Here is a 15329-nt window from a genome sequence, read left to right as displayed (position 1 = left end):
CGATGCCCACCTATCCAAAGATTAGTACAGCATTTTCCCCTTTTAAACCCTACACACAGATTTAAAGGAGTATTAAAACCCAGTTTGACTAATTGGTCTCATATCACAGATATTATTATATAATAATAGCTATGAGACCAATTTACCAGTAATACATTGCAGACTAAATTAAATCAGCAGGAAAGCAGTAGACCTGGCTTCACTGTCATGAAAATAATTTTGGCGTGCTTTTCATAAGTCAAACAAAGCTTGAACTGTACATTACATATATATTTATTAAAACTCTACAACTTTCACTTTGTGCCTGCTAAAAATAACAATGCATGCCCTGCAAAATGTACTCTATGAAATTTTAATGAAAGTTGTGCCATTATGAGTAAATGAGGTATGTCATTAACCACATTTCTAGAAAGTACTTATTTTTAAGGAATCTTTAAGGCAATCAGTCAATGAATGCCACTGAATAATTTGTCAATTTTAAGCTTTTGCCTGCAGAGGTCAGTGTAAGTGCAAAGTAAGCCAGAAGCCTAACCCAGAAGTCAGAACACTGACCAACTATTTACAAGAGAATACAAATGGGAAAACAACTAAAAATAAGCAAAATGGGAACTGAACGGAATTGAAAAGTAGCATGGACAGGACCAATTTACCTCCATTTTTCCAATGGGATGGTTTTAGCTAGCTGTAAACACACTGACAGAAGAGATATTTTATTTATATATATATATATATATATATATATATATATATATATATATATATATATATATATATATATATATATATATATCCTCTTAAAGGAAGTTGATATTTTTTTCTTTTAAATAGACTATATAAAAAAAGATGCATATGTACAAATAAATATACACTCACAGTTTGCATAAGAAAATGTACAATGACTAAGATCAAGTTTTGTTTTTCACATTTTACGTATTCATTTATAATAAATAATTACAAAACATTTTTTGTTGCAAAAAACTTTAAACCCTTTTGATTTTGAATAAAAGGTAAAAAAAAAACAAACAAGAACACATAATGGCTAATGGTAAAAAAACTAAAGAAAAATTTGAAGGGTGTAGAGAAGAGAAAACATAGTCACAGAGAAGACTCATACTGCAGGAGCTCATAGAGAAGTGGCCCATCCCTGTACCTGATGCCTACAGCCGAGGGGCTGATAAACTGCAGGATGTTAATTGTCCTTCTTAGGCGCCGGTCCACAAAGTGAGCATCCCAGGCTGGGTAACGTTTGCGGGGCATATCAATCTTGATGAGCGGCCCTTCTGGTCGATGACGACCCAATGGTGTGGTGTGTTCAGGGGATCGTACCTGAAACACTGGTAGACAGGTTTCTGCCGTGGACTCATCCTGCTGCCCATAACCTGTTGTGGATGCCCTGCTCGGGGTTGTTTGTGTGGCATAAGGACCGGGGGTTGGTGCCATTGGCTCGGCCTCAGGGGGTAAAGGGAGACCCCACAGTAGATCGGCACAGCAGGAGCTGGCTAGCACCCTCATCCTTGGGCCCATGGGGTGAAGGACTCCATAGTAGATGCCCATGAAGACCACTCCTGAGGCAAAGCTTACATAAACGCCACACAGGACTGGCACTGCGTAAGAGTCTGTGGTGGTTGGGTCTCTGTAGGTATACCACAGACAGGTTAGCACCGTGTTCTCAGCCAGCACCACAAAATAGTAGATCATCATCCGGTAGCGTGTCTGGCCTTCCTTCACGTTAAACCAGCAGAATATGTAGACAATGCCAACCACCATGTTGAATAGCACCTCCTCCCACTTAGACATGCAGAAATCAGTGCCTCCATGCACAATCCAGAAGGCCATGGCACACCAGTGCATAACCACAAAAATGCCAAAGTAGATGTGGAAGATTGATGCAAAGAGAGCAAAGGAGAGCACCCTTGAAGAAATGGTGAAGAGCCTCCAAAAGATGTGAATCAGTGCCCCTCGATAGCTCATGCTCTTCTTATCATCTCTGGAGTCCCGCAGGAGCTTATGGTATGAAGCTAACACCCAGGACAGAGACATCAGTGATCCCAATAAAGAGACACCTAAAGGAAATGAAGCAGAAATGTATCGGTTTGCCTAAGAAATACATCCTGTGAAAGGGACACCCAGTCTTTTTCTAACTTACTGACAGTAAATTTAAGGAAGACTGGAGCTAAATGGATTCATTACTTACACTGCAAAGTCTCAGCCCGGTTCTTCTGGATCATAATGCAAAGTTGTAGCACCAGTTGGGGAGCACTCTCCAAAAATGTCTCCAGCAGCCGAAGCATGTTGACATCAGCATATTCATACATCATGGCCCAATAGAATCTCCGCCTGTGTTTGGTCTGACGTCGGCTCTGGATGCCCAGGTACATAGTCCGAATGTATCTGTTTGGAAAAGTGAAAACATACTTACATAATGTGCTGCGGAGAAACGTATCATGTGTAGTAGTGCAAATGACGACTACATTTTACAGTATGGCATTGAAAAAAACAGACATTACCCTTTCTCACTCCAGGGACAGACTTCATTGAAACTCAGGAGCTCACTGAATTTTATTACACTCCTCCACATTCATTAATGCTTCACAAGGACAAGCAGTAGTACACTGAAATAATAACAAACCACTGAATAAAATGTTCCTAACACAAGACCTATATTTAATAGATAGTGAAATTTTTATAGTGCGACTCTTATTTATGGATACACACATTTCATCCGTATTTAATTTCCAAATGATTGATTTTATTCTTGATGTGCATCATGTGTAGGTTGCTATCGAAATACAGTCTTGGGCTTTTCCCTAATCTTTTAAACTTGTTTCTAGTAGCAGGGATGTCGACGTACATTCCTCTCTATTGCAGCTACTTTCAGCTAATTTTCTTCCTGTGTTATTCTGCTGTCTATATTAACCTTCATGGAGGTCTCATGAATTATACTTATTTAAATTTTGGAATTGTTTGGGCAGATTCACTCCTAGCCAAATTTGTGAAGTTTTCCTGTGTGCTCGTTTCCAAAGTGGGTACTAACAGCAAAGACAACTACCTCATGACTGTGACCGTGACATAGTGTATTGCCTATAAAAAGCCCTTCATTACCTCATATTTGCCCTATATCCTAATTTCATCTTGCTGAAGAAAAGAAGTAGCTAGTGCATAATGATAATAATGACCCAAAAATTTCTTGATTAAGATTGCATAAAATTATTCTAATAAAAAGTGCACCATCAAAAAGGGTTCCATTTTGCTATCAATTTATTAATATGCACCTGTTCTCAGAGAGCAGACATTCTGCCTATTGTATGTGTTGTCTCCCTGCTGAAAACACCGTCATTTATAACAGCATTCTCTTGTTTATCCTGGTCACATATACATGTTAACAACTACTGCTATTTAGCAACCTAACCCAATGATTCAGGATTGCAGAGGAACACGAAAGAAGCAACCAAAGTAGCTGCAAGCCCCAGTAGGAAAAGGAAGACAAGGTCCTCTGTGGATAAGAGAAAATGGACACCCTAGCTGTGTTGGCATTCGGAGTAGAATAGATGTCAACAAGCATTGAACAAACGCAACAGCTGTGAGAGGAATTGCTACATCGTTGTAAAGTGGAGCTTTGTTTGCGTGCTTCACATGAAGAGACAGAAAACTCTCCAGCACCTACCAATAGTTCCTGTGCAGATCTTTGATGCACAGATTCAGGAGTTCTTGAACGATCACACCTCTGGTTTAAATGTGAACTAAGCATATGGGGCAGCAGCACAATGATAGGATGAAAGTGGACAAGATCACAATTAGGGGTTCAAGTGTAAACTAATAATGACCAAAGCAGGATTCACCAGAAGCACTACAGAATTCTGACAGCAAATCCTCAGTCTGTAATAATCTGCCATTAAAGCATTGGAGGTCAAGACTCATTGTATTGAAGTATGTTACAGCCGTCCCCTGTTTATCACGGTAGTTACGTGCCAAAACCGACCGCGAAAAAGGAATTTTCGTGACAAATGGACGCTATTCCATAAATGCTTTTTTTTATTGTTTAAGCCATAAATCATCCTTACACACACTTTAAACACACACAGAAAACATTTGCAAGAATATAGCGAGATGAATTTTGTTTAAATTTGTGGAAAAATATTTAATTTTTAGTGAGTACTGTAGTACAGTGCAGTACAGTACTGTAGCGTAGCCCGTGAATAGTTTCTCTGCTTGTTTATTGGTTGAACTGTCCTATGACATCAAAAAAGAGGCTGAGTTAAAGATACAGGACCGCATTCCGTATTTTCATTGGCTAAATCTGTTGGCGTATGTCTTCAACTCTGCCCTTTTATGTCAGAGGATACTACAACAAATAAATGAGTGAAAACCTACGGTTTCTTGTAATGCTACTCGTTTCTTATGATAAACTGAAATTGAGACCATTCGCAAAACAAAATAGTTATTTGGCAAACTAAAAATCGCAATAAAGTGGGACCGCAAAATTCAAAACGCGATAAATTGAGGGACGACTGTATAACCTATAGATTGAGTAATTCTCATCATCAGCAAAGTACAATACTAAAGAACTGAGCAATTTTCATTATCAAGAGAGCATTATCAGTACATGTACGACTCTTTTCTGCAAGAGAAAAAGTATCGAGGCTGATGATTTTTATTCTCAAATAAGAGTCTCCCCCTCACTAAAGATCAGCATCAAACTTGAGTGACTACACTCCTCAAGAGCTAATATCAATGCTTTGATCGATCGTGATTCCCCATAGAAAAAGATAGCAGTAATTTATATGAAAGCTGAATACGTAGCTGTGGTTCTATGAGTAACTGGAAGACTGCCAGGCCATTTGAGTCATTTGGGTTAATGAGAATGGCCAGAGAACAAATGTGTCATAGATGAGGACATTCATGCTCAGCTGGAAAACAAATACATAAGAAAATGACTACATGGTTGCTGTATTTAAGGAATGAAAGTTCTTTATATGCTGCTGCTCTGGTCCTGCTGCATACTGAGCTCAAATGCCTCCTTTTTCATGTTTAATTGAAATTATATAGTTTTGCAATAACAATGAGTACAGAACATTGTGCTAAGAACATTATAGCGGAAAAAAGAGGAGAAAACACAAACAAAAAAAACCCCACTAACATTAGGCATAAGGGTATTAAAAAATATTTAGCATGTATGCATAATTCTTTAAAGAACACAGTGTCCTATGTACTTCAGCACTCACACCAAATTGGCAAGTCATCTAACAGCTTGGCAAGGATATGTGCAGGATAGTTTATGAGGAGCTTCAATTAAGCTTGGCCGCATGTTCAGTGAGTCATGCTGCTTATGACTGACTGTAGAGAAATTAGCCCTGACAATCTGAGCTTGAGTTTTGATTGCCCATACAAACCCACACATTTGCCACACTCCAACAGGGACAGCGTGATCGTCCATCTTTTGTACCTGCAGCCATGTTGGACCACTGCACAAGGCTCAGTGAGGATTCAGAATTCACATTACACACTCAGGCATTTAAAAGCAAATTTCTGGAAGGGGAAGACTAAACATAAATGCATACAACATAAAAGTATCTAATCAACAAATTTATTAAATGGCAATAATCATGCAAAAACTTCACCTTAATTTTTTCAGTAAACTTCAACAGAAGGATCTTTCACAAGATATTAGCAATGTAAATCCCAAGGACAAGACAAGATCTCAAGGATCAAGTCAATTCAAGAGGCTTTTATTGTCATTTCTACTTTACACAGTGGTACACAGTAAAAATGAGACAACGTTCCTCCAGAACCCTGGTGCTACACTAAACAACATAGAGCTACAACACACAACATAAAGCTACATAACATAAAGCTAAATGGATGTCAATTCTATTTTAAATTTTCTGAGCAGGTCTTTGTGTCTTTCATTAATGAACTTTTAGAAGACAGCAGAGGGAATTAACCAGCATGTAGACATATTAGACTATAGTTGAATAAAAAGAATCTGATTATTCCATTCATTTTGTATTTGAGGGTTATATATCCTGGTACTGATCATTTCACATAAAATGCGAGTGTAAATGTGCTAATAACACATTTAATCAAGATGCTATGAATGAATATACAGTCCAAATACATTGTGATCATGATTATTAATTACAGCTTCATTTGTTTTTCACAAAGGAATTAAAATATTTAATTATGTTTGAATACCCATATCACATTCACCATATGGGAGAAGCTTTTGAAGAGAATGCTCCTCTTTTGATGTACTTTGCTGTAGATGTCTCCATGTTACAGCTCGGATGAAAGGCAATGCTACATCTGTGTAATCCCACAAGAGCCTCAAGCGTTTTCCTGCAAAGAGCTTCCTGGGGAGAGTGTTCAAACGGGCTCTCCTCTTCAATTAAATTCACTGAACAAATACACAAGAAGAGAAAAGGCCTTCCTCAGCAAAATACTCTCTAGCTTAGACAGTGGATTTAAACCAATATGCTGAAATCTCTTGACAAGAAACATACCTTTGTGGAAAAGAGAAAATCAGGGTCATACTTTAGACCAAATTATTAAGTGTTTGGGTATCATTGAATAACTGGAAGATTCGAATCTAACACAGAAATTGAGGAGATTAAATACATATAAAATACCATAAAACTGTGTATAAAAACAAAGAAAATGTGGATAAATGGAGAGATGGACTTACAAGCACCTTGCTCCATTTCCCACTTTTTCTATTTAACACCCCCCCTAGCCCCCACCAACACACACACACAACTAAAACCCGAGCTTCTTTTAGGAGCATCAGTTCATGGAGGCAACTTAAGCAAAACCAACAGAAAAGAATAGAGTCATGAGAAGAGAATGAGACATAAACTAAAACCAAACTGACAAAATCATAGTAAAAAGACTGAAGTGGAGAGAAATTAATAAAGTCAAAGCAAATGAAAAGTTATAGCAAAAGGACCTCAGCTGTCAGTGAAATGGCGGGTCTAATTCGAAATAATGGAAAATCCAACTTCAGTATAATGCAGCTGTATATTTTAAATAGTTCAATGCAAATTCACATGGAGGCGCAAAACAGAAATATGCCTTTAAATATATCCATTAATCAAAATCAATGTGAAGAACATGGTGTATAGCATTACTTCTACTGCACAAAAGCATATTCTAACAACAACTCTCTAAAAATATAAGAAGTCTCTTACAAATTTTGAAAAATGTTCATGTAATATCATTTTTTCTGCTCTGCAGCTTGTTACCGGACTGTAACAGAAATGACTTCTTCCTATGTTGTTTCTTATAAATTTGCTGCATGCAAAACATTAAGCCAAGTATTAAGAACAGATCTGACACTGGTTAGGTGTTTTGACCTGTAAAATTATTCAAAGATCACCAACACGTGCCTGGTGTCTGAGGACAGAAAGTCCCATTGCATTTAGAATAATTACACCAAGCCATTATTATTGATTTTCCAAATGCTGTCATACAGAAGTAGTGAATCATCAAACAGTCACAGTGAAAAGGGTAGGACTGGAGTCAGCATCTCCTCTTCCTGGAATATGAACCACTTTATCTCCTTCAGTTGTTTGTCTTCTTGTTTCTTTGCATTATCACTGCAAATCCACTATATTTTGCACCGCCCTGGTTTTATATGGAGAGGTTAATAGACTCAGGAGGATCTAATGGCTTGCTCAAGTGTGAAATACTGCATCACTGCTTGCCTCCAGCCCATCTCAAGGTGACTGGATATTCCACCTATAGCTGTGTGAATCAGTTCGTTCATACTGATGACAGTTTGGTGTAATTATTGGAGGCAGAAGAAGAATACATTTAGTGCATGCTGATGAAAGAGGAATTTGAGATGACTGACTGCAGCAAGGAGGTTCCATGGCAGCTGCTGTCACACTGCAGCTGAGTGGAAAATGGAAAATTGTGTGATGAGTGAGTGTAGGGTACTAATGGGGTGCAGGAGAGCAGTGGGAAATAAGGTCAGCATGCCAAGACTACCATCTGGGTATGGCCCATCTCCTATTGCTCATCTACAGTGTGCTCTGAAGAAAACCTTTAATAATTCACTTGTAAAAAGTCTTGCTGTATACTCTCTTATTGCTGATATTTAAAAATATATATATTGAAATGATTTTAAATAATAATATGTTCCTTGATATACTGAGGTTTTGTTATTGATCCGATTCTGCATTTTCACAGTGTTACATTAATCCCAGTTCAGGATGAAATAAGAAGACTGCAAGTCTGGGCTAGTGACCCCATCAAAAATCTTTTGTTTTCAGTTGACTTAAGGGGGATTTTCAATTTCCTAGCAGCCAAACTCTGTATCAAGATTTCACTCTTAACACTCCAATCAAACCTCTTTACAGTTAGCTTTGCCAAGGGCACCATATGTGCGTATCCACTGAGCTTAAATGATGCTAATGGGAAGCAAACGTTTTGCTTGAGTCTGCCAGATTTGTGCTCTGTGTGTTTGGACAACCACAGGGAAACACAACAACAGAACCACAGTCAGTTCACTAGTTCTGCAGAAGGTAGTGATAATATCTCACACATCTCGGCTGATGATGATCCCTGAACCCAAGACTCAACTTCTAGTCCATTTGTCTCAGAATTGGCACTAGCACTTAAAAATATTAATCATTATTTGTGCTTATATATAACTTACAGTATATCTGCACATATCTTTTCAGCACATATATTTAGGGTTTTTTTTGTGATGAATTCATGCAAATTAAAGCAATTTAACTTCATTACAATACATTAAACCTACCACTCCTGTCCATACGGCTTCTCCAGATTACTTTGGTCAAAGATATGTTTTAAAGAAATAAGCATTCCATCTGGATGTGTTTATAGAAGTAAAACTTAATAAATGATATAAATGCAGAGCAGAGGCAGAGTTTCCTTTCTAATAAGTGCATCAGTGCAAACTGTAATCATATTGGCCTCTAATCCTGATAAAGTTCTAAATATTCCAATCTTTCAAAATGAAACCACAGATCTGTTGCAAGAGTAAAAAAACGTTGATTAAAGCAAATGTGCGTATTTATAAGTAACGATTTTTGAACCTGTTTCAGCTACTGATATAGCACAGAGAGTGCAACAATCACTGATTTGCATTATCATTTATTTTCAATTCTAATGCAACACCGTTTGGCAGCTTCTTTACTCCCAGTCACTAATTATAAATCAAATTTTCTATATGTCAGCAGTGTTGTTCTGTGGTTTCAGTGGTTGCTGACCTTGAAAAAGCAAAAGTGGTTTTATGTTGGTGGTTATAATGCAGAACCTGCAGCTTTAAAAAAAAGTGCACTGGTGAGCTTTACCTCCTCAGCACACAACACAAGATCAATTTGACTTCATAAATGTTTTAGAATGCACCGGTAAAAGTTTTACGTTTTATATATAGACATCCATGAATGCTAGGGGTTCAAAAAAACTTTGCAATTTACTAGAATCTCCTTAATATCACAGCATTGTTCCTAACATTAGGCACAACAGAACAAAGGTGTAACAACCAATGAAACTTTTATTCTGAAAATTCTGTGCCAGCCAAATGTCGATTTGCAACACTGAGGATAATATCAACAGCCCTTTAGATTTAACTTAAGTGACCAGGCAAGTAGATTTACACATATGACACTTAACTAATTGTTTATAAGTGGGTCCCTTCAAATGTAATCCTATTTTTAGTCTGTAATCAGTGACTCTGCCTTCTTGTGGAGGCAGAATATAATGAATAATTATTATGCTTATTCATACATTTCATTTTTAGTTCAACAAAAACAACACACCTACTACGCTATGGCATTTAAGAAAAAATGCCAAACAGATTGGATAAACTAAATCAGTAAATGACATATTAGTGATTGATTGTGCAGTGAATGAGGAGACGTGCATGTGTGGCGAAGGTCCTTGAGATAAAATTACCAGTAGGGTCATTTTCACTCTCCTACACATTCCTTTGATGAGAAAACTGAAAATCTTCACAGACTTCATCCATACAGAAACAGAGCAAACTCAGGTATTTGGTGTACACACTGGCATGATGGCATGCAGTACAGATGTGATATTGATAAATGGAGTTTTCCCCCCACCAGCACATCAGCCTAGTCCTACGTTCAAGCATGTCTCTAGAAATATATTCACCTGAAGAAAGTCAGTGCACAGGGAGATGCCTACATAAAATACACTGATGCTTTTGTATGTAATTGCATATATCATTATTTTAATTGCCTTTATAAGGGTGAAAGGGGAATATATTTAATATCACAAAGTGTGAGACTGCATGCGGGGGGAAAAAGAAGGAGATGGAGCACATCATAGAGTCCAGTCTTACCTCCACACTTGGCCCAGTTGCAGGAGATGCACCAGCACTTGCCATGTCCAGATGGAGATGTGGCAGCACGTACGCCGGCCGTACTTGCCTGCGCTCAGTCCAGCGGTGGCTCTCTTGCTCAGACCCTGCACCAGACCGAGGCCTCCGCCCGTGTAGTCCTGCACGAACCACCTGAAGCTGAGGATCTGCACGAGCACGGACGGAGCGAGCACGAAAAAGAGCGTGAGCCCGAACCACGCGTAGTCCCGTTTCAAATAGTAATCCACGGCCAACAGCACATCGGTGCCCACGTCCCAAAAGAACACGAGCATGGCCAGCACGATCCACAGACAGTCCAGCCATAAGCGCTCCTCCGCTCCTCTTCCTCTTCTCCGGTTCCCTTGGCCGTGAAGGAGCGCAGGCACGCGCTCCGGCAGCCCCAGTAACACGACGACGACTTGCAGCAGTGGCAGATGTGAATGGCCGCGCTGTCCAGGTCGTCGTCGTTGGCCGCCGCATCGTCCTGCTCATCCAGATGCGCGAACCCGGTAACGACCCCCACGCCATCGGATTTCGCTGCCATCTTGCTCGCCGAAACGTTTCGTCCCCCCTTCCTCCGTTTCGGGGCTGCTGACGTCACTTCCCAAATACCTGTGCTCTGCAGCCTTAAACCAAGAACGTGAGAACTTCATTAATCTGGAGAAATTCTAAATAAGAGTGTCTAAAGCTCAGAGAACTGTAAATGCACTGTTTCTCTCCAACCAGCAGTGGATTTAAACACTCATGGTGTTACTCATGATGCATCAACATAGTGATGCATCGAAACACTCTATGGCTAATTTAACACTTTAGACGTGGCTGTGTCAAAGATGAATGCCAGTCAGGCCTTCTACCATTAGAGTACTGACTTTTGTTTCAGAGTTTTCAGTGTCAAGCAAGATTATACCACGAGGCGACCTGGAAATACAATATAGATTGCATGGAATCCTAACTATTTTAACTATGAGAATCCTAAATGCACATTTCTTGCATCTCATACTTTCCCTCGTGGACAAAAATTTATCATATTTCCTCCCCTTTACACACATGCAGGATCAATTGTCTGGACTTGAGCTTGGGTTACTGTCTGTGTGGAGGTCTGCATGGTCTCCCAATGTTTTTATGGGGTTTATCATACACAGAAATTATCCACAAAAATGTGTGTGCATGGTGCCCTATGAAGGATTTGCCTCCCTCTTCCCCCTTGCACCTAGTGTTCCCTAAATTGTTCCTGAATTCAGCACAATATCCCAAAATAGCAGTTGCTGAAAATGAATGAAATTAATAATATCTTCTTCTTCCTCTTCTTCTTGACTTTGACTTCTATCAAGAATATTGACCTGGCTGAATAAACTGACTAACTGTCGATCACCATAGTATCCTACCTAAACAGGTCCCTATTTAATTTCCAGCAAAAATATGTGATCGCTATCAAGAAGAACTTTTATCAAAATCTGTAACCGATGTTGCAAAAGTACAGGTTCAGTGGAAAAATATAGCATACAACATGCACGTTCTAACAAACATAAAACTGACAGTACAGGCGTGGTTGTGCTCCTTTTAGTTATGATAGCAGTAAAGGAAACCTCATGGCCATTTAATATTAGCCTATACTACTAAATGAACCATTTGTGTGCATATGTGTTTCTCCAGCACTCAAGGGCATGCAATTTTTATGAAATCAAACGCTGGAGTAATATTCTCCAGGGGAAGCCAAGTGAATTCTGTATGAGAGTGGGTTGAATAATGCAATGCACATAATTGCCTGCTGATCTCTGGAGAAGAATATTGCTTTCATGTGCGTGTAACCAGAGCAGGCATGCAATAATATATCCATGTATGTCTAGTATCACTATTATAGATTCACATTTTAGTCAATAGTTTAATGCTTTGCATGTGAGTTGACAAACCACACAGTTGTCAGTATAGACAATAAAAAAAATGTATATATATTCTTTATTTGGACTACTTTATGTAATGGAAAAGAAAATAGAAATAGAATGATTTCATTATTGGCTAACTATTTGGCTATTTTAAATAAAGCACACCAGTCAGAAATTACTAGACATTATTTAGTATTATTGTAAAAGATTTACATTTACATCAAACTTATGCTGAAAACAGCCTGGCTACTGAGCATATTATATATCTAATAATATCTATGATGATCGCAAATGTTAAGCTATTTTATGAGTTTTTCAGTAGCTCCTGGTTCCACAATTTCAAATGACTGTATAAGACTGTAGGAAGGACATTACTCATAATCACACATTCCAGTGCTCATGAAATTACTTCTTACTTTTCAGTGTTCTGTATTGTTTAAAGATTTATGATCACACTCTTGATGTCACCCAAATGAGGATGGGTTCCCCTTTTGAGTCTGGTTCCTCTTAAGGTTTCTTCCTCATAACATCTAATGGAGTTTTTCCTTGCCACAGTCACCATGGTTACTCATCAGGGATAAATACACATCGTTCACCTTAACTCTTAAATTCTGTAAAGCTGCTTTGAGACATTGTCTTTTGTGAAACTTGACTTGACTTGACTTAATTTGATTAAAGGTGTACATGCAGATGTATATGCCTAAGGCACACTAATCAGCATGCTAATGGGTAACTTGTCTGTGCACAAACTACTGCGTGATCCTATTAAGCAGACTGGTGCAAGGGACTTTTTCAGTTCAACTGGTGTATCTGGAATGTGTGTTTCTGCTGTTTTGTAGAGTTTATTCCAGCAACTAGCTCACTGATATCTAGAGCCAGAACCCTGGTGACAGTCATAGTAATATTATAAGGCTAGGAAGCCTTGAAATAGTCCTTGTATTGTTCCTACTTAATAAAAGTTGACCATGAACCATGTAAAATTGTTGAGTGTATAACAAAGATGAGGTCAAAAATATGCTACCATGTACATTATTAAATGCTGTTCTTGATTTTTCTGACTTACCAACTACTCATGTCTGTAGTAATGGTTTTGTGGAGTATATATAATTCGGATTTTGTTAAGACGTTCCTATGTGATAAAAGCCTCATCCAGAAGGTGGCAGTATAGCCATGCATCCTTGAGATTGAAGTAGCAGACTTATTAACATATCCAACTCTCAGTTTGGTCGATGCCTCTACCCAATATAATTTCCTTCTGTTTTTAATATAGATGATCAGATCAGTGAGGTAAAGCAGCACGACAGCTCTTCCTGACTCCAGAATGTATGGTGTGAAGCGCTTTCTTTCTCTGTGAGGAACACCAACGATCTAAGACACCAAGTGACATCACCTAGTGCCTGTTTTCACTCCATCTTTTTTTTCAGGAATTGACTGAGAACCCAAGATTATCATAACAGGTATGAAACCATTACCGCAATGTTCACTTGTATCACCTCTTTTTGTATGTGCCATGCTTTCAAACCTAGGTGCACTTGTTGTAACCGAACCTCAGCGATAAATTAAAAAGCACTATGCCTTTTTTGTATTATTGGTTACCTTGGTAACTAGATGGATTCTCTAAACCAAAGAAGTGTTGTTTCCATAGCAACAGTGGGACCATGTCACTGATGACCTCTAACATGTGTTTTGTTTTTTCTCTGTGCTTTATATACTTGCTCCAGGTGGACTGGGACAACTGGGGGTGGGCCTTGCTACACTGCTTAGGTATAAACGGATGCGAAATAGAAGTGTTATAGCTGACAGGAGGAAATTTTAAGTGTATTACATATGAATTTAATGCATGTCACAATTGTATGTGGATTAAAATAACATTTCCTAAATAAGATGAAATTTAATGCTCTATAGAAAAAAGTATGTAATTCTGTCTGACATTAAGATTCCCCCAAATCAAGTTTACTGCAGTTCTAAGTGTGCAGCATTTTTTTTCCTTAACCTTGTTTCTCCTTATGCATCTAATACTGGTACAGTGTGACTCTTGCTAGTGACGCCAACAGGAATGGTAAATGTCAATCACACAGTCTGAGAGATTTTTCACAGCTGAGGAAAATTGAACAATTGATTTTTTTCTCTTCATTGACATTTGTGTGGAACATGAGGTTCACATGTTTGTTCGTTGCACAATTGGAGCTTTTGGACCCAAGCCCCTCATAACCCCACTCCAGACCTGTGCATTCAGCACCTAAGAACCATTTATTGAGTGTCCAAGGTCCATGCGGAACTGATGGGAAAGGTATTCACTATGTTGGGTTGGGCTAAATATAGCACTGCCTCAGTTGGAGCTTAGCCTTTAAGATTTGGCGAGGTGAAACATTTGTCCAGGTGTACAATGTCCTATGTTTAAAATTTTCACCATTAAAAAACTTCTGATGTCTGAGGTCCCCAGCCATCATCTCAGTAGACTCTCAACCTGGAGGAGGAACGACCGATAATGTTTTCATTTATTACCCCCACCCCCCTTCGATATTCTGTATTTTACTGGAAATCTATTTTCACTTTATTTTTACAATTTTCCTTTTTTTCTCCAGACTATGCTGTCCAGATCTTTCATGATGCTGATAAAAATGGATTTACAATTAAAATTGTGTGTAACTTGAAGGCTGAAACACGCCTCCATGTGATGTTCATTATTGATTGCCTGAGCATGCACTCCTACCAACAAGCTTCACTCCTGAAGAGCTGTTTCAGGAGGCACAGTAGCAGCTGCCTAACCTGCATGTCATTTATGATGTTCATGCAATTATACAGCAATTTGTAGGAGCCTTAATATATTTGCCATTTAATTAATTTTTTTTTTTTTTTTTTGGACAAATCACATTTACTATTGTGTAATCTGAATGGACAGCAAACCCTCTTTAGTTACCACAAGCCACATTGTTTCAGGATAGATTAGAATTATGTCAGTCGATTTGGAAACCGATATAAATTAAATCGAAAAAGAGTTGGTGTGGCTTGCATCTGATATTTAACGTAAATCATCTTACCATGCTTTCAACCGGATCATTCTTTTTATTGATTTCTGTCTAGCTGAATACTGAAGA

At 38.5% G+C, this 15329-nt stretch overlaps 1 protein-coding gene across 1 annotated transcript; it reads right to left on the bottom strand.

The window, feature by feature from the left end:
- Nucleotides 1-824: 824 nt before the first annotated feature.
- On the bottom strand, nt 825-13956 carry xkr6a (XK, Kell blood group complex subunit-related family, member 6a). Its single transcript, XM_046855460.1, is given in 5 exon segments — nt 825-2063; nt 2195-2391; nt 10331-10718; nt 10721-10974; nt 13295-13956. Coding segments are annotated over 5 exon segments (1920 nt in total). The 5' UTR covers nt 13408-13956; the 3' UTR covers nt 825-1095.
- Nucleotides 13957-15329: the final 1373 nt, after the last annotated feature.

This window comes from Silurus meridionalis, chromosome 8 (assembly GCF_014805685.1).
Source record: "Silurus meridionalis isolate SWU-2019-XX chromosome 8, ASM1480568v1, whole genome shotgun sequence".
Lineage (NCBI taxonomy): Eukaryota > Metazoa > Chordata > Actinopteri > Siluriformes > Siluridae > Silurus > Silurus meridionalis.
Note: the sequence above shows the minus strand (reverse complement) of the source record. Positions and strands in the feature narration are given on the sequence as shown.